This window comes from Manduca sexta, chromosome 14, assembly GCF_014839805.1.
Source record: "Manduca sexta isolate Smith_Timp_Sample1 chromosome 14, JHU_Msex_v1.0, whole genome shotgun sequence".
NCBI classification, from domain to species: domain Eukaryota; kingdom Metazoa; phylum Arthropoda; class Insecta; order Lepidoptera; family Sphingidae; genus Manduca; species Manduca sexta.
The window spans coordinates 12811785-12838756 of NC_051128.1; the positions used below are offsets into that span (position 1 = coordinate 12811785).

Genomic DNA, 26972 nt, shown 5'->3' on the forward strand with positions numbered 1-26972 from the left:
AGACCCGGGTTTTGTAACAGCCATATATTTATTAAGCTATATGACGCTATTGTAATATCATTTATTAAAGAGCGAGGAAGAGAAAACTGATTTTTTTAGATAAATTTCTGCCTTTTTTCCAAAGAGCTAGGTAGAGGCAGATGGAATTGACTAACGAGATATGATTATCCATCGACAGTCGACACAATTATGACGATCAGAAGAATGTATGATCCCTATTTTATGTCTTTTGATGGCTATGGCAAAGTGACCCTTATTTACCTGTTAATTGGTGTCCAGATGGTGTGGCCAGTCGACACAATTATGCCGGTTTGAAATCGGATAGACACATTGGAATTCGTACAAAGAGAAGCGTGTTGCCCTATTTTTTACTGTCAATCCTAGCTAACTTAGGTGTGTTCAAAGATTTTATTTATGAAGTAGGAATTATATAGAGTAATTCACGGTGGTCACTGGACCTCCTACCTCCTCTGGAAGTCGTTATTTACTAGCAAAAATGAATCAATGTTATTGTATTTATTGGTCTTAATATTTTTGCATTTGTTTAAAAGAATAAATTTTCATTCTGCCCAGGCGTTGCTCTTTCTATGTAAAACAATCTAACGCAGTACATTAAAAGTACTAATAAAAATCTATAGGAATCTTTTTCAGTGGTAATTTATTTGAAACCCGTAGCTTAATATTACTTAACTAATAAGGTAATAAATAATATCTAGGGCGGGAGTCGGACTCATCAAATGAATCCGAGTGGAGAATAAGGGAAGACGTACTCCATATATGTTTTTTTAATTGCATTAGTAGGCAAACGAGCAAGAGGTCTTGATGGTAAGCAGTATTCGCCTTCCATGAACTAAAGCAATGCCAGAGGTACAGCCAAGCCGTTGCCTACTGGGAATAAAATTTAAAATTAATCAGAATTTTATTTGAGTGTGTGCGGAGTGGAGCTAATATATTAAATAATGGTATAGGGTATATTCATGTCGTGTCCTCGGCTCTTACGTCAGATGGGGCTAGGGATTTAGATAAAAAGTAATTTAAAAGTAAAAGTAAATGTGTAGATACTAATCAAAGAGAGTGTAAGGAGCGACTTAAAGCCTTTTTCAATATAGGATCCAAATCTGAATCTCTAATCTGATTCCGAGAATGAACCAATCAAGATGCACGATCAAGCTCCTTAAGGGAAAAAAACAGTAAACAACAAAGATGATTGATTGAACATTTCAACCATTTCAGAAACTTGAAGATAAGCGACTCGTTCAAAAGGATGGCGGTTTATGCAGACATCAATTCCGTTTTTCTGATGTACATCACCAAACACGTGAAGTCTACTTCGTCATCCTTATGGCGGTAAGTAACTGCCGACCCCTTCAGACATGTGATGGTATTTGTTATCTTTGTTGTGGCTCGGTGCTGGTTTAGACTTATTTTGAACTTTGGATCGTGGGATAAATAAGTAGACTTCGGATATTTGAACTTGAATTTACTAATTTTTAAAATTAACCTAGTCGTTACAATAGAAAGCAAATCAGGTGTGTTACAATGTTCATAGAGTAAAAAGGAGGGGAACAATCCACCAATCGCGATAAAGAAAATGTACTGTACGTCAGTACTTATTCCTGTGACCAATAATAGATGTCGCCTTTTCGAACACCTTTCGGAGAATAATAGACGATAAACCACATCCAAGTTTCAATGTCGATTAAATATTTTGAGGAATGTCAATTAGCAAATCAGAACGTAAATGTTCAATTTATTTACATAAAAACCTGTTCTTGTTCTTACTAATAAGTATTTCGGAACATGTTTTCTGTTTAAAGAAGCAAAAAAACTCTTAGCGATTCGAACGGTAACCATAGCAGAATATCAATGTCAAATTATTAGTGTTAATAGCGTAGTTGATGTCTTTTTAAATGCATTTAAAAATGTGTTTTATCTTATATCTATCGGAAAAAGAATATTCAAAATCCACACAATAATAAATGAGTTATAAAGCTTTGAAATTTGGTGGATAGGGATGCTGTCAAATTACAATAATAGTGAAAAGTGACGACATCCAGTGCCATCGCCATGACACTGCGTGAGTGAGAAAAGGAAAGCGCGACAAGTTTTTTCTTATTTAAATTAACTCTTATGACTCTACGCAATGACGTTTTACAAATAGACGCGTCATAAACTAACAAAATTGCACATAAAAACAGCGCACTATTTACTATAGTCACAGCCCTGGCGGCTCGCATTGATACGGCTTGCGTGGGCCCGAGCGTCGACCGCCCCGTCGCCATTACAGTCGAACAAAATGCATTTATTAGTTAAAAAATAAGTTAAATAGTGTATACTTATTACTAACGTAAGAACTGAAAAGTTTTTCATTCACAGTTGGGGTATAATTTGTACATCGTCTAAAAACACGGGAAGGCATTTTATTTATAAAAATACAAATGTGTGTAAGCCGACTAGCCGCGACTGTGGTTGGAGATTGATTAAGTGAATGTCGGGCAATTACCTTACTTTCATCTTGCCAGTATTGAGCTCTGACAACGTATCTATGTAATAAAAACATCTGAGACTCTAGGTATACAGGGTCTTTTAATATTGGGTTAATAAACGAAACAACATACTTGCCTTTACCCCCATTAACATTGTGCCAAAAATTATGCATGAATAATGAATATTTCTACAAAAATTCCGGTTTTTCATTTTTTTTTTAAAAACAATAATTTTTAGAATTTTTGTCTGTCTATCTGTATGTTCGCATCGCGCAAAAACTATTTCATGGAATTTAATGTAGTTTTACTGATGTATTATCAGAAGTCTAACTAAAAATCTAGACTCCATTTTTCTTGAGGAAATATAATGCGGAACTTTTACCTTGGTTTTTTTCACACGGGCGAAGCTGCAAAAGCTGGTCCGTTAATAAAAATATTATCAGATCATATTTATTTATCGCTATAAATATTTTTTCCAGCCAGTTATCAGCGTGTCAAGAACTACTCAAGTGTTCAGAGCAGCTGTCGCTCGCGCACACTACCCTGGCTTACCAGATATACGCCAAGGGGTCTTCGGCGGAGACTACGGCAGAGTTCCAAAGCCATTTCCACTCCGGTCATGAGTTCCTGGTCTCCGCGATTCAGTATCTTGAAGCTGAGAAGCTAGTAGATGATGTGAAGAATTTAGAAACAATTTCTGTGTTGTAAGTTACACCTAATATAACTAAATTGAATTAAATAATATTGGAACAGTTTTTGTAAATGTTCCAATGGCTTAGATGTTTGTTAATTTAAATAATATTATAGAGATATCCAAATCGAGATTTAATTTAAAATAAAATGCTTTATTTATCACGTAGGCGAACATGGTTGCGCGTATGATAAGTCAAGATACATGAGGATATTTAATTATTCCTCCAATTAAGTCACATATCATTACAGACATTTCATATAATAAATAATAATAATAAATAATATCAGCCTTGTATTAATATATTTATATAGACAAAATAAATGAATGCGTAAAAATAAACAAGGGAGAAGCGAAGATGAGGGCAGAAGTTAGTGAAATATTATGACAACCTCGTGCCATCATATTTTTTTCTCGATATTTCCATACCGATTTCCTATGTAATATACTAGGAATATTTTTTTGTTTTCATTTATTTTTCACATTTATATGTTGAAATTTATTCAAAGGTTTTTAAGTATATTTGTTCATGAAATCATCAATCTTCGTAAAATTACCAGTCTGTTACCTTAGGACGGAATAAGCATGGCGAAAATTTTTAGCTTGAAATGCAACTATGTGTATTTCTCGGTAAAATAAATAGCTTTAGAGTATTTTTATTTAGGTGTCCAAGCACACTCGATCTATTTATAAGGTTACATGAGATTTGTCGCTGCGTATTCTCTGGTGGAATAAATGGCGCTAGAATAAACCATTTTTTAAATTTACCGTAATAAGTGCGTCACTACATATTAATTGTGATTTCTAATGCCTTTAAAATCAGAATATACTAGGACGGAAATGCGAATAGGGATGGTAAATTAGGCTGCAATAAGATCTTTCACTAAAGTAAAAATCAATTAGATAATATCTAAACTGTTAAACGAATATATCGACGGTTGAATAGCTAATCCACTCAAGCGACATTTGTTTTCGAAAAATGTTAACTAGTTTAAAAAAATATAGAAAAAAATAAATAAATATGTATGAAACTTAGTATCATACAAAATGACGCTTAAGTCAATTAACTTTTCACCCGTGGATATACATTATGAAGGTAGTTAAACAGATTGATAGATGCCATTTCATAGTTTCCTTCGCTGCAATGGTCGGCTCAGTGCAAAGAGTATTACAATACTACCGAAAGGTCAGTTCATCGTCAGGCGCCGTAACGTAAGGCTGTAGTGGAGAATTGTTACTGTGGTTTAAATATTTCCAACTCCTCCCTATCTTTCTATTTGATTAATTTCGTTGCGGGATAATGACATTAATTTTCTCTGAGACTCGCCGAGCTTCACCGCTCGGTGTCATAAAATGCGTGCCACTGCTGGTCCTGGCTTACAGGAGTTCTAATGGTGGGTGTGGGCAGGAAAGTCTCTGTGGTTCAAATCTACTCGAATTTAGTTGTGAGGAGTTAATACTTCCAATAGTAAGTGCGACAACAAGCTGTCTCTTAAAGTATTTTTTGTGAGGATACCGGTCAATCCGATAAATATGAGCTCATAATGCTAATCTATGGTCTTTCTGTGTGCCAAAATTCATTCATGACTGGTTTCTGTTTTCTTCTCAGAAATATCTGAACATTATACCAGCTTTCACATTTATATTAGTAAGTTAAGATGTTATTTCAGGTATGGAGACGCAAAAGTGGCATACAACGGATCGCAGAGTCGAGTCGATGCTCAACAAAGTGTGATGCAGATTAGGGCGTGTCTAGAGAGACTTAAGGAGGCGCACATTCGTATGTGGGTATATGTCAGGTATGTTTTTTTCAACTCTCAATAAAATCATGGAATACTTAATATATATTAAGCGTTTTAACACTTATTTGTTTGACAATCAATTCAAAACTAAAATAGTATTTAGTACTTACTTATAACAATTTTAATCAAATTAGTTAACAAATAAGCAAAAGTGCAAGAACATAAAAATATAGCTAGCGTAATTCAACGATTGTGAACGTCCGTTTAAGCAAAATACAAGCAAAAGTGTTCCGCCGACGCAGTGGTCCGCTGGCCAGCCGGTTCAGTTTCGCGCCCTTTTTCTTCTTTTTTTTTTTCGCATGACTGGCCTCGTCACCTTGCTCATTGTACATTGTATGTAATGATTTCTTATGTTTACGTTACATTAAAATAAAATCCGCTGATGACTTCAAGACATTATGAGCTCATTCTGCATAGAATAGACCACCAACAGTTATAATTTAAAAAAAAATATAATTGTAAATAATTGTCAGTAGATCTCAGTCCGCCCCGTGACCACAAAGGCTGCGAAGTCTTCGAAACGGCGGGAGAAAATTATAATATAAAAACCGCGATAAAATCCGCAAAATAGTTTTATTTTAATTTATATTTTTTTTCTAAGTCATTGGAAACCGGCTTAGATCAAAGATCATACTTCCAAGTCAGGATTAGAAATACCTGGGGCTGTAACCATTATGCCTTTCTACAATCGTTAACGCTAACGCTAACGCATGATAATGACATAATTTAGCGATAGTATTACTAATAGGGTATGTCATGACCATCAAGGACATGCCTGCTTTTTGTATGGATGGTGGTTCTTTATTTGGACAAATTACAACCAATCTCAAACTTATTACACAATAAAGTGGCAGAAATGTGGAGTTTGGAATCATTAAAAGAATAATTTAGACCCGTCCACTTATAAGAAAAATAAGAGAATAGTCTTGGCAAAGTAACTCAAAAATAACTTCATTGATTCGTCAAAAGAGGAGGTATGGGTCTAAGATGTTTTTATGACATAGATACGTTGTCCGAGCTCAATACTGGCAAGACGAAAGTAAGGTAATTGCCCGACATTCACTTAGTCAACCTCCAACCACTGTGGCAGCTAGTCGGCTTACTAACTTTTGTATTTTTATAAATAAAATGCCTTCCTGTGTTTTCAGACGATGTACAAATTATACTCCAACTGTAAATGAAAAAAACGTTTCATTTCATACGTTAGTAATAAGTATACACTACTTAACTTATTTTTTAACTAATAAATTCATTTTATTCGAACGTCATGGCGACGGGGCGGTCGACGCGCGGGCCCATTCGGACATACTCGGGCTCACTCGGCCCGTATCAATGTGAGCCGCTTGGGCTGTGATTATAGTGAATACTGCGCTGTTTTTATGTGCAATTTTGTTAGTGTATGACGCGTCTATTTGTAAAACGTCATTGGTATGTGTAAATGGTCAAACTTAATTGTGTAAAACAAAGAAGTAAAAACATTATTAAATTTAGACCACTATCCCTACGTAATTTGCAGAAATTTAGCACAAAACTTAATTCCGTGCTGCCTATGCTGACTTGCGACTCGGACAACCCAAATAATATGTTTGAAACATTATTAAATAGTGTGACAAATGTATTCAATAAAACATGTAGTGTAAAATCAGTAACACTAAAAATAAAATATCTTTCAGTGCTTGGGCAACCAAAGGTATTAGGCGTAGTAGAGATGTTCTATACGAATTATATGACAGAAGGTCCTTTACACCTGATGTCAAATTTACTAATTATGTAAGAACATACTCTAAAATTTTTAAAAGTGTATGTAGGTATGCCAAAGCTGCTTATATTAGTAGAAATATAAAAAAATCGGATAATAAAATTAAAACAACTTGGAGAATAATTAATACTGAAACTGGCAAAACTAAGTGTAATGACAAGATTGTATTAAACATTAATGACGAACTAGTTTCAGACAATAATTCTGTGGCTAATTACTTCGAAAAGTTTTTCAATAACATACCATTTGAGACGACAAAATGTCTGCCATCCTCACCAGAGGCAGCTGAGTCATTCTTAAAACAATATTTAGATTTATCAATTCCAAATTTCGAATTTGAATGTGTTACTCATTATGATGTTATAAAAGTATTCAGGAGCTTAAACATGAAGAGTACTGAAGATCTTTGGGGTTTGTCTGTTAAAGCGTTGCAGTCAGTGATAGTTAGCATCGCCCCAATCCTTTCTGATATTTTTAATTGCTGCATAAGAGACGGCATATTCCCTGATCTTATGAAGATAAGTAAAGTAGTACCAATTTTTAAAACTGGTTGCTCCAACACCCCCCTCCAATTATAGGCCTATTTCTATTTTACCAGCTTTAAGTAAAATATTCGAAAAGTTAATGCTTAATCAAATGCTGGTGTTCTTTAATAAAAATGAGATTCTACATGACAGGCAATTCGGTTTTACAAAGGGTAGGTCCACGCAAGATGCAGGACGTGCATTAGTTAAAGCTGTGTTGGATGCCTGGGAGGGATCGCAGGATGCTTTAGGGGTATTTTGTGATCTTTCCAAGGCGTTCGATTGCGTTGATCATGGAACCCTCATTTTAAAGCTCCACTATTACGGCATCAGGGGAGTGGGGCTTAAACTAATATCTTCATATTTATCGGGTCGGAAACAAAAAGTTTTTATCAACAACGTTTCCTCTGCAGGGTCCACAGTTGGGATTGGGGTCCCCCAGGGTTCAATTTTGGGACCATTTCTGTTTTTAGTTTATATTAATGATCTACCGTACATTATTAACAAAATGGCTGAAGTTGTATTATTCGCTGACGACACTTCACTAATATTTAAACTAAATAGAAGGGAAGGAAATTTTGTAGAGCCAAATAAAGTATTTAAATTGATTTCTGACTGGTTTTCTGCCAATAATCTTCTATTAAATGCAGCAAAAACTAAATGTGTTCGATTCTCGTTACTGAACAAGATTAATGGAACTGATATTGATTTAGACGGGAATAAACTAGAATTAGTACCCTCTACAGTCTTCCTTGGGGTTTCTATCGATAGGAAATTACAATGGGGACCCCACATTCAAAGAATTTCGAGTAAATTGAGTTCTGCAGTCTTTGCTATTAGGAAGATCAGATATTTAACTGATGTGGCTACGGCAAGGTTAGTATATTTCGCTTACTTCCACAGCATTATGTCTTATTGCATTCTTCTGTGGGGTACTGCAGTAGATCTGCAGACCATTTTTATTTTACAGAAAAGAGCGATTCGTGCAATTTATAACCTTCGGTCTCGCGATTCCCTTAGAGAACTGTTTAAGGAGGTGAATATACTGATTTTGCCAGCTGAATACATTTTTCAAAATATTATGTATGTCCGTAAGAACCTAGGTACTTTTATGAAAAACAGTGACTTGCACTGTTTGAACACTAGAAATAAGAATAAACTAGTTGTTCCAAATTTCCGGCTCTGTAAAACAAATAAATCTTATCTAGCGAATTGTATCAAATTCTATAATAAAATCCCTCTTGAAATAACCAATCTGCCCGGCTACAAATTTAAGTGTCATGTTAAGCGTGAATTAATGTCAAAGGGGTATTATAATGTAAAGGATTACCTCGATGATCAGACGGTTTGGAAAAACAGTCCTGCACACCCTGTCCAACCCTATGTTAACGCCAATATTATAAATTAACTACATAAACGTCTCATGTGTACCTTTCTACAATTTTGACATTATACTGGGTAACAGTTTTAAATTTATGTGACATATTTTATTTTATATTGACTCATTGAATTATCAATGTATAATAGACGACCGACCGATCATTTTGTTGCACCAGCCTTAAAATTTATAATCTTAATTATATTGACCAAGATCTGCGACAAAATATGAAATGAAAATATTATGTTTGTAAATGTAGGCGTATGCACGCTGTACACTGACTGTTTCATAGTTTTTATAATTTTTTAGTATTATTGTTATTTTCCGTTAGTTTTTAGTTATTGCTAAATACTTTTATGTGGATTTTCTCCGCAATTTTACGGTGATGTGCGTGTATTAGCTTATATAATTAATCAGACTTTGTATAGAAGAGCCCGGAGTTTCTTTCTGCCTTTCTTCTTCGGGTAGTCATCGCTTAGGTAGTTAGTGAAAGGCTGGTAGGTTAGCTAGGTTAGGGCTTTTATTGTCCTCACCGGTGAGGATCGCGACGCGTTTCTCCCTTATTGCTTATTTAAAAATACATACATACATAATTTTATTTCTTCTTCCCTGCCAGCCCGAGCTGGCTTCTTTGTTTACTAAGTATATTTTTCATTTATTTTATTGTCTTTGTTTATATAAGCTAATCTAATTAAGTAATAATTGAATATTCTCATGTACCTTGACTTATCATAAGTGCAACTATGTTCGCCTACGTGATGAATAAAGCATTTTTATTTTATTTATTTTATTTTATTTTATAATGTTTAATGGTTGAGACAAGTGACCAATTTTTTTATATAACATAAACGTTCATTTTAAGTGTAATTTTGAAATAAAATAAAATAACAAAAATTTCAAAAACAGACATCTTTTAAATTTTATGATTATTTTAATAATCTCTTCAAGGATTTATATCCAAATAATTATTATATAAATTATCTTGATTAACTTTTTTGTCGAATAAAAAATGATTTTTGTCATCGCCTTTATTTATAAATGGTTCTTATTTCAAATACAATTTAGGCGGGAAAACTTTAAATCTCTGTGGAAAAAAATATAAAAAATCTAAAAATAGTTCAATAATTTATGCTGCCAGTACATATGCAATGAATTAATTTTGGTGAGTTTTGGCGGGAATTTAGAAAATATGTTATATATAGTTTCGTGCCCTATGCCTGTTTATAATATTTCTATTCAATTAATATCGAGTATTAAGTTCGTAATTTTTTTCAAAATAGTGCTGTTAAAAGGCAGTATGGTCAAATAAACTGATTTGACAATATTATTGTTAAATATGTGTTTTTAAGTTGCCGCCAAAACGGCTTGGCATAGTTTTGGTAATTTATTGTTTCCTTATAATTTATGATTTGAACGTGCATGGACTAGAGTGATTTAATTACACAAAAAACAGGCTTTATAGAAAACAAACATAAACTTGATCGCGATGCGCAAATAAGGAAAAATATAACTTCTTCAAAATGCGAAATAAAATTCTTAAAATAATTTTCCTCAAAACAATTACCATCTGGATCAAATACATTTTGTACTCCATATATTGTGCTAATGCTCATAGCCTAGTTCGCCGCAATGAAATTTTCAATGGCAGTTGAATGACGAGTTGACCATACCGCTCGCCTGATGGTAAGCGATACGACTGCCCATAAACAATAATAACGCCATACAGGACTTAGTAAGCGCGGCATCCCACAGCGCTCGACACCCTGGGACATGATTTTAAGTCTTATAATGCCCAGGAGCGACGTTGGCTAAAATATCCTTCAAACCGGAACAGTGGATATCCACTGCTGCTTGGCGCTAGAAATAGACATTGCATAGGAGAGAAATACTATCAATAAATACATTACGTAGTCTACCGAACGTATTTGGCATGATACTGTGATTTATTTATTTAAGGACCTCCAATGAAGGATACTCGGCATATAATAAATACAATGTAGCATTTTTACAATTAGCAATGTGACGTGCCTCTTCAATTATAGGTGACGACAGCATTCAAATTTATATATTAGTACAGCGGCAAAAATAATATTTGTTGTTAATGTTATTTAGATATATAAGTAGAAACTTAAAACAGAAAAAAGGATAAAACATAATAAGTGACAAAACATAAAAACATCTTATGTTATAACTTATGTTGATTTAAAGTTAATCAAATGTTTCCATGTCATAGGGACTCGGTTCGTCACGAGGTGTGGGTCGCTCGGCGGACGCTGGCAGTCGGCGTGACCATCCTCGTCGTGGTACTCTTGGCTTCACCCGTGCTGGTGCTGCTGCTGCGATACGTCGTCAACACTATAAAGGTAACGCACATTCTATCTAAATAAGACCAGCAAGAAGAGCAAACCTGATGGTAATCGTCTTACCCGGCCATATTTTGTATCCGAATAGCTACCATCGTACAGAAACAAAACTTCATAGTGTAAGTGTGTCGCGTTCCGGAATCACCTTGTGTATATTCGTAGTATATTTCGGTTCAAACAGACCGGCATAAATGTTTCGACACTATCTGGAGCCCCTCCGGTCTCATTCAGGTGTAAAGGGGTCTCATTATCGCGTCCGTACATAAAAAAAAAACATAGTGCGCGGCACTGCACTCTAATAATAATAATAATATCAGCCCTGTATTATATACTTGCCCACTGCTGAGCACGGGCCTCCTCTACTACTGAGAGGGGATTAGGCCTTAGTCCACCACGCTGGCCTAGTGCGGATTGGTAGACTTCACACACCTCCGAAATTCCTATAGAGTACTTCTCAGATGTGCAGGTTTCCTCATGATGTTTTCCTTCACCGTTAAAGCGAACGATAAATTCACAAAGAATACACACATGATTTTTTTTTAGAAAAGTCAGAGGTGTGTGCCCTTGGGATTTGAACCTGCGGACATTCGCCTCGGCAGTCCGTTCCACACCCAACTAGGCTATCGTCGCTGCACTCTAAGGTTTTGGGAAATTATGTGATATCTAATTTGAAAACAATCGTTCTGAAATACAATTCAGATCTGTCATGATAGTTATGAGGCGAATGGATTGGTCGTTTTTCATTTGTTTTCCCACAGCGACTGCTTTTTGTTTGTTGGCAACTCGTGATTGTCAAGCTGGCTAATCGGTAAATTATTCGGTATCTAACGGTTCCTCAATATAAACCGAACAGTGTGGTTATTTAGAATAAGAACAATTAAACACGTCAAATGTAAAAAGATTGGTGTTACTCTAGGAGAATTTTGGTTTTATAACATATATGTATATTTATAAGAATCTTGTGGTTTCGCTCTGCTTTTGAAAACATCGTCATCAAGCTGCGCCGTGGGGATGTGTCCCTGCCGCCCCTCCCTCAGACTGCGACACGCCATTACGCTGTTCAGGGCGCACACAAACAACACTTGTATCTTCAAGGCACGCTCGCAGTACACTCTGAACATTTCAATTGAGACCTTCTACTGCCTTGCAAATTGCGTGGACTGCCTTAGTGGCGTAGTTGTAATGTGTATGGGGTATGAATAAGACTACTGCGCTGAGGTTCTGGGTTCGAATCCTGGTTCGGGCTAAAATAATTGTGACTTGGCTTTTCCGTATTATAAATTACTGAGTCACAGTTCGAAGTTGGCGGTATGATAACCCGTGCCTCGGAAAGCACGTATAACCGTTGGTATTTAGTCTGATTTCTCTCCGGGTATGTCGGATTGTTGATTGATTTGAAAGGATACGCAGAGGAGTAACTAGTATATACTTATAGGCAAGTTAAGGTGTTCTGATGGGATGAGGGGCAAGCTTATAATATTGGTATAACTCGGCTGTCTTATCTTATGGAATGAAAAATCTCGCACAGACTTTGATTTTCCGGCGGTAGAAATTGAGCCCATGGTGATATAATTTACAAATTGATTATGCTGTTTGTATTCAGGAAAATAACAGCTCCGACGCAAATGAGGTATTTGTATTCTTATTTGCATCTCATGTATATTTTTTATATAGTCTGTATCAAAAGTGACATCACTGAAGTCATGCAAGGAATGGATATGCAACAGAAATTTTACACTTGACAATAAAAATAAATGTACTACATACTGGCAATCTGCTTATTTTATAACTATTTATTGAGCTAAAATATACTTGAAACAAGATTTTTATTTGAATTAGAAACAAATACTGGTTTAATGCTATAAACAGTTCGTTTATTTATAGCAACAACTCTAAATTTTACCTGATTTGAAGATGAGTATTTAAAAAAAAAAGTGTTTTGTAAGGAGCTGAATGACAGTGCGCATTATTGACACAATATTATATATCATAAATGTATATAGAGCGGACAATTATAATATAGTATAATCAGAGTTCTATGATTATAGAGAGTGGACATTGAAAAGATTGTCGTACAAAAATTATGCGCTTATGTGATGGTTACTCAATCTATCGCGAAGTAGCATGACATCAATTTTCAATTTTTTTTCCATATCATGATCTGCATGGTTTTAATGCGAATATTAGCATGCTTTCTGTAAATATATTATTTTTGTATTAATATCTAAGGACGCTGTGACATCGTGTCATACGGACATTTGAAATAAAACAGCGAATTATTACCAATTCGGTAATAACTTTTGGAGCAAAAATTGGGCCCTAATGTCCGTCTATAACTAACTATATAGTTTAATGTGATTATAATGTTGTTTTGGAATTGTTTGTCCCAACAATAAAGAACTTCTTTTATTGTTTCAATTTTCCTATATGAAGCAATTTTATTGCCTTGCATGTCCGATTCATAAAGGAATGCGCAAATGCCTCGCAAATTCTCGTTCGCACTGATAGGTATTACCTACTCGCGTGAATCATTGGATGTTCACATTTTAACTCTTAGGTTGCATACTTGATTTAAGGTTATGTTAAATGCGCAGCAATATATGAACCTCTGAACAGGATATCTACCTTTGAAGCTCAGGGGCGTATTTATAAATCAATCTTACCTTGAGCAACATCCTAAATAGATATTGGGTGTATTGAACTGTTTAATAAATCAAACTTGAGCTGTCACTTGAGTGCGTATTGTCGGCTGAGTAGGCGCTGTTTGATAAACGAAATGTAGGCGTCCAAATCCGTGATATGATATAACTTGGGACATGTTTTGAGTTGATGTTAATATGAGTCTATTATATAACGACTATCTTAAGATGCTGACCTCAGCTTGATAGCATCTCAGGGAATGTCGTTATTAATCCATATTAAATTATATTATTTGACCACATAGAACCATTCCTATGTGGTCAAATAATATAAGTAGGCACATATTATCAAGTGTAGACATTTTTGTACATAATATTTTGGTTGTTGATATTCAAAGATGTTTTATGAGGGAACTGGTTTACTACTATAGTTACACAACAACATTAAGATATTTTAGTCTTAAAACACTATAGGCAGCCAATCAAGTTAGTCCAAGTTCGTTGATTGTTCCATTTCGATACCAGGTTGAAAGGTCCCGGTCAACATTGTGGTAGACGCTCTGAATCCCTTATGAGCAACTGGAAAAATAAATTAAAAACATTACGCAACTTAGATGTTATAAAGTCTAAGGTAGGTCCTTCGTTTAAATATTTTCTAACAGTCGAACTCTCGTCCAGTGCTAGGCTCAGGTGGCGGACGCCATGACCACCAGGGCCTCGCGCTTGCAAAGAACACAAAGAAAATAATATTGCATTACCCTTCTTTGGCAATCTGTTTTTTTTTGTTTTTGCTTTTAATGATCAGACGAGTTCGCCGTTTGTCTGATGGTAAGCGATACGACCCCCCATGAACAGCAGAAACACCATCCAACACCTTACAAAGTATTGTTTGGTATTCCACTGTGCTCGCCATCCTGATACATGAGATGTTAAGTCTCACTATGGCCAGTAGTTAAACTGGCTACAATGTCTTTCAAACCGGAATAAAACAGTGACTACACACTGCTGCTTGGCGGCAGAAATAGACATTGCGGTGGTATCTACCCAGGCGGACTTTCACATATGAGGGACCTACCATCAATATTATTAAAGCCTCACTGGATCTGCTGCTGAGATCCTCGAATAGTCAAGACCGCCACTTCTCTCGCCAGTACGGGCATGTTTGGCATATATACAGGATGATTCCGGAACACAGTTATGTGGAAATATGGCAGGTATAAGTAATGTAACTCGACGTTTGTAATAATTACTGGGCTTTATGTGACTTAACATCAAGTGTTTAAATTTCTTGTTGGGGAGGTTGCTGTTTAAGTAAAATCGTGTAGTTTTTAATAGCTAAGGGTTGCTCGCGGCTTCGTCCGTGTGAAAAGTCTTTCTCGCTACATATCCCTAAATCACTAGCAATTCTCAAGGCTGTTCAATATGAAAATATTTCCGATTGGAGCAAATTACCGGGATAAAATGGAGCCTCCAGGACATGGCCTACCCGTGTGCCAATTTTTTTTCCAAATTCGTTCAGCAGTAATACAAACTTTTGACAAACATCCAAACATTTTTACAAACTTTCTAATTCGTAGCGCCACAATTATGTTATAGCTATAGTTCAACGATATAAATCTCTTTATGAAAGAAAAAGCCAAATTCAATTAAATAGTTACACTCAGTAAAGGACGAACCAAATTCGTAAAAATAATAATATCAGCCCTGTATTCGACAGAGAGAGTACTTGCGAGGTGTATAAACTCCTACTAGGGTAATGCATCTTAAAGGGGACTCTACGTGTTGGATCTATGTCCCTACACAAGTCTTCCAAAAGAACCGATCTTTATGCCGTGATTGTCCGTAGGAAAGGTACAACATAATATTAGCTCTGAATGACATACTGTTCCACTGCTAGCACGGGCCTTCTCTACTACTGAGAGGATTAGGCCTAAGTCCACCATGCTGGCCTAGTGCGGGTTGGTACCAAATTCGTAGATCGATAATATATTTGACTTACTCGACTAAAGCACATAATAATTAATGTTACAGAACTCACTCTTCACAAGGTACACACACTCCAGACACTTTTATATATCCTACAGGGCAACGATCAAGATTTTGTTCCCTTCTCGTTCTGCTTTTGACAACACCGTCATCAGGCTGCTCGGTCAGGATGTGTCCCTGCCTCCCCTCGTCCAGACTGCGACACGCCACAGCGCAGAGCAGCACGCACACACACAACACCTGTAGCTTCATGGCACGAACAGACTACACTCTGAACTTTCAAACGCAAATGTATTGATTATGACCATCGTATCATTTATAAATGCAGAGATGAGGATAAATAAATATGCAAATTAAATTACTTTCGCGAATATATACATATTACACGTAATAACATACTTAATGCACGTAAAAACCCAAATGCAGATTTAGGATTTTTTATACCAGTGGGAATGTCCTAATATATACTACAAAGCACAACAACATACCTTTATACTTGACGGGTAGGCAGAATAAACGCGAATATTGAAACAAATATTTATTTAGGATAGAATTACATATTTATTATTAATGTTTAAGACTGTATACATTAGTAATAATACTTTAATCTTGAAATACAAGTGCACCGTGGCGAGGTTCTAATTAGTGTCACACCCTCGGCGACTCTCGATGGACTTCGGGACTGCCATTCTTAGATCTCGGTTTGTTTAGGGACAGTCTTCTTCCATTATGTCTTTGTATCTGCAGTGAAAAAGTTAAATTAAAACATTTCGCGCACTTTAGTCTTAGGTATGGGGGACACATCATTGTTTTAATAGTTTATGTCCTATAAATTAAATAATTATATACTTTTGAGACAATACTTATATCAAGGTTCTAGGGTTTTTTTTTGGATACAGACCCTGCACTGAACACCAGGGGAAAACAGCGAATGGGATACAAGATTCCCGCGGCTTAGTGACTGCAGGGCCCTGGAGGAAAGTGGGAAGGGATAGGTGGGACGGAAATGTGGGGGAAGGAAAAGGAACCATCCTAGGATGGGCGAAGGGGAAAGAAGGGAAATGTTCGCGAGCCCTTATTGTTGTATTATGCAAATATTATAATCTGTTACTGAATCATACGTGTGGCGCCATCTATTATATTTCAAAAGAAATAATTGTCTTTGACCTCCTCCGTGTCCCTTTGTCAATATGTCGTATAACAAATGTCGTTGATTTATATTCTTAATAATAAAATTGTGTTTAACAAAAACTATCCACAAGTTTTCCTATATTCTTGCATTAACTATCCCAATACTTATAGGCCTCAATGTGAATTGGTAACCATGAGGTATACACTTAACTGTGTGCCTAGAGCCTCGACAAACGTCCTCCCGTGCATGAGCGTGCATTCGGTGTGGAGACAGAACGCACAAGAATTGCCTCGGGACGGGGGACGGGGGGGTCTAAGTTCTAGGGTTCGTCTTTGTGCTCTGTGGGCCGAAAGCATTTACATAATTCCTCCACAGAATCCCCTGCCAGTAATAAGAGGCACTATCTTGGGCGTAGGAGGTTGTAGAGTGAACAGAAGCGACCCCGAAACGGCATAGTTATAGATACCAAAATCCCCCTTCAGAGTAAACCCCTCCTATGGTAGGTACGGCTCAGGTATCTTAGTGCAGCAGGATATCCCAGGCCCGTATGATTAGCGCTGAAGAAGGTCTCTGCAGGGTTTTAGTTGCTTTACCGGTATTTATTTATTTATTTAGTAACGTCAACGTAACGTACATTAACACAAAATTCATAAAATAACAAAGTTAATGGTAATCTAAAGCTCAATGTCGATACAATACTAGGCGTACACGGCATGCATTGAAACACAAGCAACTTAACAAAATAATACAAAATAAAATAAACAATGAGTATAGTGCGTGAAATTAAGCACACACTTAAATTTTAAATATTATAGTGTTAAGGAGTCAAACAATATTCGCTCGGACGACTTTATACTCTGGAGCGTTGACGTTGAGTCTTAAGACCCCCGCAACTAATATCAACGAATCATCTCCGATGCAGTTGATACCCATCATGTATTTTAAATGTCATAAAAAACTATTATTGTATAATGTAGGTAGATATTGTGACTGACATTTCGGATGATCGACACCTCAGTCGCCCTGTGGCTATGACGGCTGCAGTCTTCGAAACGTCAGGAAAAAAGTATAACATAAAAACCGCGATAAAATCCGATAAATGTTTTATTTCAATGTCCAACATTCGCGTAAACATAAAAAATCATTATACTGCAATCATATTTTTTTGTATTATAAAATCAAATGCACAATTTTTAAATAGGTAGAGATTGTTATTTATATTATAAATAACACATCCCCGCAAAAATCATTTAATTTCATCTTCATCCCAAGAAATCCGAGGATTTAACGTTTTTAACGCCCCAGGCGCTGCACTAAATAAAAGAGGTTGAGTTCATAAAATTGGAATACAGTGGAACCGCTAGTTAAAGTGGAGTAGGGATTGAAAGTCACCAGAAGTTATTCCTATTAAACTGCAATTACTATAATGTGTAATGCAAGCTCTGCCGAACAACTATCTCTAAGGTAATATGAATGAATATGAAATAACTCCCTCATAGCTTGTTATTTAACCGCATCTTTCCACCAAATTTCAAAGCTGTATAACTTATTTATTAGTGCCTGGATGACATATATTTTTGGTAAATTTATTTAAACATACGTAGTCAACTACTCTAATAGACCAACATTTTAACAGTTCATTTCTGTATAAACTTCTTAAGGTTTTCTTTTTCCTTTGAATGATGACACGAGCTTGTCGTTCGCCTGATGGTAAGCGATACGACCGCCCATTAACAATATAACACTACCATTAATTACAAAGTATTGTTCGGTATTCCACTGCGCTCGCCATCCTGTGAGATGAGATGTTTTATGTCCACTTGTTGCACAGGCTACAATAAATATTAACAATAAGTTGGCGTAACATAGTGGCCGATCTTAGCACATAATTTAGTACTCACACGTCACATGGTATACACAATCCATATATTCGTATTCGGCCGAACTCACACACTTGAGCTGGCACGATTCGTCTCTTCGCTCTGACTTTGATATCATCGCTAAGCTGGGGGATGTCTCCCTGTCGCCTCTCGTCCAGACTGCGACACGCCACAGCACAGAGCAGCGCGCACACACACAACACCTGTAGCTTCATGGCACGAACGGACCACACTCTGAACACTTCAATTGACAGCTTCCACTGCCTTTGTTATAAAATGGCTTGGTCTTTTATACCTAGCCATGAGGATAACTAAAATTATTCCTCAAATTGACTCATTTATTTATTATGATTTAACCGACGTCGGTAAAGTGATAAAAAACATGATTCATAAAATATAATATAGTTCATTGGTTTGGTAACATAAATGTTACCGCATGTTTTGTCTCGTACCCGAGGGGGTAGGCAGAGGTGCATCCAGGGCACCCACTTTTCACCCCGTGTGTTACATATCATGTGTGATAGGGGGCGAATCTATCGCCCTATTTATCTACTGGTGATAGGTCTCTCATACAAACAACACTGTGTTGAAGAATATTGTAACTAGTGAAACTACTAGACATAATAAGACTTAACATCTCATGTCTCACGATGGCGAGCGCAGTGGAATACCAAACAATACTTTGTAATTCAAGCTGCTAGATGGTGTTTCTACAGTTTATGGGCTGTCGTATCGCTTACCATCAGACGAACCACAACCTCATCTCGCCACTCAAAGCAATAAAAATAATTGTGTAATGCTGAAATGCTTCGTGTTGGGTGTTGGGGTGTCATATTAAACAAACAAAGTAACATAAAACGGGCTATTACGATTAAATTATCCATACGACGTAGGCGCGCGCGTGTCCCATTCTCGAGTGTCGTCGCCGGACGCTAGCGGGCGGTGTGCGGTGACGGAGGGGACGGTGCGGGAACGAGGCATAGTGCATACGCTCGGTTCGGACAGTGCTATAAGCCGGGTTTAGATGTATGTAACTTACGTTCGCGTTACAATTGTTTATTTCCTTGATATTTCTTGTACATCACCATCACCCGCTTTAAAACTTAGTCGGTTGGAACCTCCATAGGCCCTCCTCTGTGAACACTGTTGTCGTTTCACGAGTTTGGTAAGAGATTCAGGGGATGGCGGCGAATTAGGATTAATCTAATCTAGGCGCAAACGAAGTTTCCGCCCAAATACCAACTGCGCAGGTGAAGAGACAGTTGTAGAATGGACCGAATTTCTATAATCGAAAAAGTATTTTAATAACTTTTCGTAACGTTCTTTTAAATCTATATATATAAAAGAAAGTTGTGTTAGCTACACTATTTATAACTCGAGAACGGCTGAATCGATTTGGCTGAAATTTGGTGAGGAGGTAACTTAGAACCAGGAGCCGGACATAGGGTACTTTTTATCCCGTTCCCATGGGAACGAGACGTGACATAAAATGTGGTATAACAAAACGAAATTTGGTATGGAGATAGTTTAAGACCCTGGGAAGGTTATAGGCTACTATCCCGGGAAAATGTATAGCGGGACTTTTATTCCGGAAAACTCCCTCACGCGGGCGAAGCCGCAAGCAAAAGCTAGTTACTACTAGATAACAAACAGGATTTAATACTTTTTTTTGATAATTTTTACATAGCTCTCCGCCTGGCCATTGCTAGCTGGATAATAGGCGGGCGTTACATGCGATATATCATTTGCTATACAATTTTTTGTAAATACTTCAGTAACAAAACGTGTAGCATTATTACTAACTAACGTGTGAATTAACGAGAATCGTGACATGAAATCGTATAATTTTGCTATTACTGTGGCCGAAGAAGCATAATTCACCCTGTACACTTCCCCACATTTGGAATGTGCATCCACAATGACAAAAAATAACTCACAATTAACAGGACCTAAGAAGTATCCATGAACTCTATAAAATGGTTGTAACGGGTGCGGCCACACGGCAAGCGGTGCCCGCGCCGGTGACGGTCTTAGCTGTGTACAAATTTCACAGCCAGCGATCATAGATTCTATCGCTTTGTCGATAGCCGGAAACCAAAGTCTACTACGAGCTTCAGCTTTAGACTTTACAATGCCTAAGTGTGATTTATGAAGCTCTGACAATATACTCACTCGTAACGTGTTAGGAATTACAACCTTAAAACCTCGCATGATTACACCATTTTCAAATGAAAGTTGGTCTCTAAATAGAATAAATTTACCTATATTTTCGTCTGTAACTTTTTTCGGCCAGCCATTCAAAGTATGTTTTACCACTTTACATTAAATCACATCTTTATGAGTTTCTTCGCGTAACGTCTGAAGCGTTACAGGTAAACTAGAGACTATGACAAAATTTACATATGTTGCCTTATCCTCAACGTATCTTGGAACTCCGTTTGTTACGTGGTCATCCATCTGGCATGACTCACAATCATCTAAACTTGCGCGAGATAAATAATCTGCGCTATTATTAGCACTTTTGACATACTCTATTATAAAATTATAACCACTTAAGAAAAGTGTATACCTCTGTCATCTATTTGCAGAAATCTCGGAAATTCCGCGATGAGGCCCGAATATAGTAATTAAGGGCTCAAGTATAGTTAAAATATAACAGCAGAAGTAAAAGCGAAAATGTTCAAGACTAGGAAAAACAACCGCAAACTAGCCAATATTGGAAGAACCAGATTTTTCCTCAATGCGTCTTTTGAGAGTAATGGTATTCCTGATAGTCAGCACGGTCGCAGGTTGTACTTGATGATAAGCGTTTAAAAAGAAAACCAAACTTAGTTGTTCTACAAAATCAGTATGATAGCGACACTTCTGAGTCTACGAGTTCGACCAGTTCCAGTTCAAATTTCTCTTCAAAATAGGAAACACCTTTAAGCTAGCTTTAAGTGATTCAGAACAGAACAGTTCAAAACAGACTACAATAATTATCTCTTGAACCTGGACCCTCTGGTTTATATTATATATATTACTAGTTTTAAATGAATTGCTCTAAAAATCAGTAAAATACTGTACTGTAGTTTATACCTTAAACTGATTTTGAAAAGAGCAACACCAGAGTTTCTTACCCGTTCTTCTCTGGTGAGAATTACTTTCCGAACTGGTGGAAGAGTTAATATTGGCGGAATCTAAATAATGTATATGATTTTACGGGTTCAAATAAATCATTTCATATATGAAGTATTACGCATAACTTTTTGATTAAGGATCACACACAAAACGAAGGAGATGCAGTTCATTCTACTATCCAAAAATATATAATTCAAGCATTAAAATCATCGCGCATTTATGTACCTAATTAATACGTAACGATGTTTAAAACTGCAAGAATTAAAGCTTCGCCTTATATAGTTGAAGAACTTACGCGTGATAGTTTTGTTGATTTAAAACCTTTGGCTTAATTTTATTAATAGAAATTTTATTCGAAAATACTATGAATCGTTCCTTGCAAATCTGCGAGGACGATATTTAAATTAAGAGAGACACAGTGAGCATTGAGTGTTCACATACTAGGTTAAGCAAATTGAAAAGACTTACACGTTTTAATGTGTTTATATTTTCAAATTGTTGTGATTTTGTGGTCTCATATGCATCATGTCCTGTCATCTCATGTCCCAATTGCATTTAATATTCTATTATGGCAATAAGATAACGTTTTAATAATAATATTGTTGATTTAAAAGTTACAGCATAATGGCAAAGAATTTTGTTTAAAAGTTTTAAATATTTTCTTGATATTTGTAAAGTTTTTGTCTTATGGTAAGTTTTAAAAATCTTTCGTTACTTTTGATAATTAGCTTGGCCAATTTTATACATTTTCTTTTATGTTTACATAGTTTGAATACAACTTAAAAAATATTTATTGATTATTTTACAACACTTTCGAAGTTTTTTATTTGTTAATTTGAGGAAAACTTTGATTGCTTTTAAGTTTTAGATAGCATTTTAGTTATTTTATTATATTGCATGGTGACTTTTATTGTATTTCTTAAACATTTTATAGAGATAATTATTTTTTTATTTGTGGTTGTTTTCTCCCATATTTAGTATATTTCAAAAAAAAAAAAAATTATATTCAAAAGTAACTTATATGCTTATATCTCCTCTAGCATTCAGTAGATCACAAAACCACTTAAAACATTTAATGCAGCTTAAAAATACGCTTCTAAGTATATATAATATTCATACTATATTTTTTATAAAATAACGAAAAATTAGATAAAATGATTTTTTTTTCTTTAATTAGCACTCCTGTAAAAAAGTATAATTTTCATTTGTGGTAGTTTTGAATTCAAGCAGCGACATGTGCGTAAAATAGTTAAATAGAAAAAAATATTTTTGAAATTTTTCATACATTTATTGCAAATGTTTTAGTACAAAATATTGATTATGGAATACTTTTATTTCGCACAGATAAACATGTTTTGGTTCAAAATGTAAATAAATATAATAATTAGTGTTTACAATAAATTGTTAGTAACAGATAGGGTACCCCTAATTAAGTGATGCTTATATTTTAAAAGAAATAAAACATTTATTGACAATTAAGTATTTCAGTGCTACAAAATTATTTGTAACATATCGCTGGCTTATTATTACAATGTCATTTATTTTTATTAATGTTGCAAAAATGAAATTTAACATTTTCACTCTAAAAATTAGAAAAGACAATAATTCATGGTTCTTCCTTTATTTACCTTTCGAGATAAATCAGCAATCAACAGGCTTCTTGCTCTCAACATATTTAATATTTAGAACAGTGGTAATGTTCAATGTTATGTTAGTTTGACCAAAAAAATATACAGCACTTGCAAGATTTTTGAGAACAAGAAATATTTTTGTCAAAAGTCAGTTATAGAAATCATTTGTTAGGTTGTCAAAACTCCTCGTCGGGTCCACCTGCACGCCAGAATGACGTCGTCGTCGCGGATCTCGGTTAAGATTGAGTCGGACATTTTTCTCCCGTCTCCTTTTCGTACCTGAGCAGAATAAAGTAATACCTTTTAAACCGTGTCTCAAGGGTTTTTTTAATGCTTTTGTTTAAGTTTTATGTGCTGACGACGTGTCTAAATCGCAACCAGCGCCGTAGATGCAGCTCGGTGCTGTATACAGTGCTAAATATATATAGCTTTTAAGTGCCTGTTTCCATCTCTGTAATACTTGATTATTTTCTGTCTAAATAATTTTAAGTCTAAGCTCTGTGCTATGGCAGTACGCATTGCTAGCATCGCCCTAAATTCTAACGGTACTAACTGTATATGAATACTGTTTTGTGAACTTTATATAAGGATATGCGCGTTGAGGTTGCGCAGTGAGTCCAGGTGACTCGACATCCGCTCCTCGTTCTAACTTCTTCTGATTATTTTAAACTAATTTGATGATTGTAAAATTATCTTGCTTTTATGAGACTGCTACGATACAACAACCAAAGAATCTTAGAATTTACTTATACTTTTCTTAGTCACGGTTAAATCCGTAATATGCCTATTTGTGTATCGCATTGTCATATTATTTTTGCTATGGGTAAAATATTCTAAGCATGTGGCGGTCCTTATGTTAACACTTGACTTGGTATGATGACTTCCGTTATTATAAAACCTGCCGTAGAGGTCCACGTAAGTAAGTCTTGTTCCAAATTTATTCGATGTCTGAGATCTATAAATCAGCAATCAACAGGCTTCTTGCTCTCAACATATTTAATATTTAGAACAGTGGTAATGTTCAATGTTATGTTAGTTTGACCAAAAAAATATACAGCACTTGCAAGATTTTTGAGAACAAGAAATATTTTTGTCAAAAGTCAGTTATAGAAATCATTTGTTAGGTTGTCAAAACTCCTCGTCGGGTCCACCTGCACGCCAGAATGACGTCGTCGTCGCGGATCTCGGTTAAGATTGAGTCGGACATTTTTCTCCCGTCTCCTTTTCGTACCTGAGCAGAATAAAGTAATACCTTTTAAACCGTGTCTCAAGGGTTTTTTTAATGCTTTTGTTTAAGTTTTATGTGCTGACGACGTGTCTAAATCGCAACCAGCGCCGTAGATGCAGCTCGGTGCTGTATACAGTGCTAAATATATATAGCTTTTAAGTGCCTGTTTCCATCTCTGTAATACTTGATTATTTTCTGTCTAAATAATTTTAAGTCTAAGCTCTGTGCTATGGCAGTACGCATTGCTAGCATCGCCCTAAATTCTAACGGTACTAACTGTATATGAATACTGTTTTGTGAACTTTATATAAGGATATGCGCGTTGAGGTTGCGCAGTGAGTCCAGGTGACTCGACATCCGCTCCTCGTTCTAACTTCTTCTGATTATTTTAAACTAATTTGATGATTGTAAAATTATCTTGCTTTTATGAGACTGCTACGATACAACAACCAAAGAATCTTAGAATTTACTTATACTTTTCTTAGTCACGGTTAAATCCGTAATATGCCTATTTGTGTATCGCATTGTCATATTATTTTTGCTATGGGTAAAATATTCTAAGCATGTGGCGGTCCTTATGTTAACACTTGACTTGGTATGATGACTTCCGTTATTATAAAACCTGCCGTAGAGGTCCACGTAAGTAAGTCTTGTTCCAAATTTATTCGATGTCTGAGATCTATTATAATACGTGAAGAAAAAATATAAGTGCAGAGGGTAGAGAAGTGACTTCACAGAGAGGCAAACCTCGCACGTATGAACAAAGACAGGCTTACAGGATGTTTTATGACTATCAGATAAAACAGATGCATACTCACTCGGCACAGTCTATACAATATCCATACATATATGCTTTTCTGGCAGGACAATGAGGAGAATCTACGATAATATAAGCTCTTTTCGCTCTGATTTTGACAACATCGTCATCAAGCTGCTTGGTCGGGATGTGTCCCTGCCTCCCCTCATCCAGACTGCGACACGCCACAGCGCAGAGCAGCGCGCACACACACAACACCTGTAGCTTCATGGCACGAACGGACCACACTCTGAACACTTCAATTGACAGTTTCCACTGCCTTAGTTATAGAATGGTTTGGTCTTTTATTGCTAGCCATGAGGATAACTAAAATTATTCCTCAAATTGACTCATTTATTCATTATGATTTAACCGACGTCGGTAAAGTGATCAAAAAACATGATTCATAAAATATAATACAGTTCATTGGTTTGTTGTGAACTGTTATCGCATGTTTTGTCTTGTACCTGTGGGAGTAGGCAGAAGTGCAACCAGGGCACCAACTTTTCAGTCCGTGTGTTACGTTTCATGTGTGATAGGGGGCGAATCAATCCCCATACTTACTGGAGGTAGGCCTCTCATACGTGAGAGTCCACCTGGGTAGGTACCTCTGCAATGTCTACTTTTACCACCAAGCAACAGTGTGTAGTCACTGTTGTGTTTCCGTTTGAAGAATATTGTAGCCAGTGCAACTACTGGACAAAATAAGACATAACACCTCAAGTATCAGGATGGCAAGCGTAGAATATCAAAAAATACTTTGTAATTCAAGCTGTTAGATGGTGTTTCTACTGTTTATGGGCTGTCTTATCGTTTACAATCAGGCGAACGACAAGCTCGTCTCGCCACTCAAAGCAATAAAAAAAATATCGGGTCCAAATTTTAGCCTCCGCGCTGATGCTGACTAAAGAACCCTAATATGAAGTCCCTGCTCTACCTGGAGTTAATAATCCGACTCCGAGGCGGAAGACCTCAGTGCGTTCGTCGTACCGCAAAACAATTACGCAGTGGCGGCCTGAACTAACACGAGGCCCTGGGTACATGCCCGAGCACACTCCCCCCGCTGCTTTCTAAGGTCGTCACTGGAACACTGAGGTAGGCTAAAATACCTATAATACAAAATGTTATTTTTTCGACCAGTAAAGAAATTTCACTGGTCACTAGTCCGATCAAAATAGGCATTCAAACTTAAAAAAATCGCATGATACCGAAAAATGGTACAAATGTTGGGAGCACCAACGTAAACAAAATCATAAGTCGCCATAGAACCTGTGTGCGAAAGAAATGGTTCAAGGTCGAAGTTAAATTTTATCATAAAATCGTTAAAAAAACTATACATTAAGCAATTATATAGAGACGAATTTACGCATAATTTGTTTGCTTTACAATCCGTCTTATAAATACCTATATAATGATTAATAGTTTATTGCTTAGAAAAATAGTAAACTACAACTTCTTATTTTTATTAAAGTTAGTAAAGTAAAGTTAATTTTAAACTCATGATAATAATATCAGCCCTGTGTTATATACTGTCCCACTGCTGGTCACGGGCCTCCT

The 26972-nt window shown here is 36.1% G+C and overlaps 1 protein-coding gene and 2 long non-coding RNA genes across 3 annotated transcripts in view; 1 reads left to right on the plus strand and 2 right to left on the minus strand.

Annotated features, from left to right (window-relative positions):
• Positions 1-26972, plus strand: part of LOC115445250 (atrial natriuretic peptide receptor 2) — a 104592-nt gene that overhangs the window by 14286 nt on the left and 63334 nt on the right. The window contains exons 3-6 of the mRNA XM_037438534.1: positions 1234-1347; positions 2966-3190; positions 4848-4976; positions 10874-11003. Coding sequence (XP_037294431.1) covers positions 1265-1347; positions 2966-3190; positions 4848-4976; positions 10874-11003 — 567 coding nt within the window. The 5' untranslated portion in view covers positions 1234-1264. The remainder of the gene's footprint in view (positions 1-1233; positions 1348-2965; positions 3191-4847; positions 4977-10873; positions 11004-26972) is intronic.
• On the minus strand, positions 16166-18913 carry LOC115445254. Its single transcript, XR_003938806.2, has 2 exons — positions 18662-18913; positions 16166-16369 (listed from the first exon to the last, which is right to left on the minus strand). It is a non-coding gene; the product is annotated as an uncharacterized LOC115445254 (long non-coding RNA).
• Positions 23027-25708, minus strand: LOC119189316. Its single transcript, XR_005112334.1, has 2 exons — positions 25438-25708; positions 23027-24622 (listed from the first exon to the last, which is right to left on the minus strand). It is a non-coding gene; the product is annotated as an uncharacterized LOC119189316 (long non-coding RNA).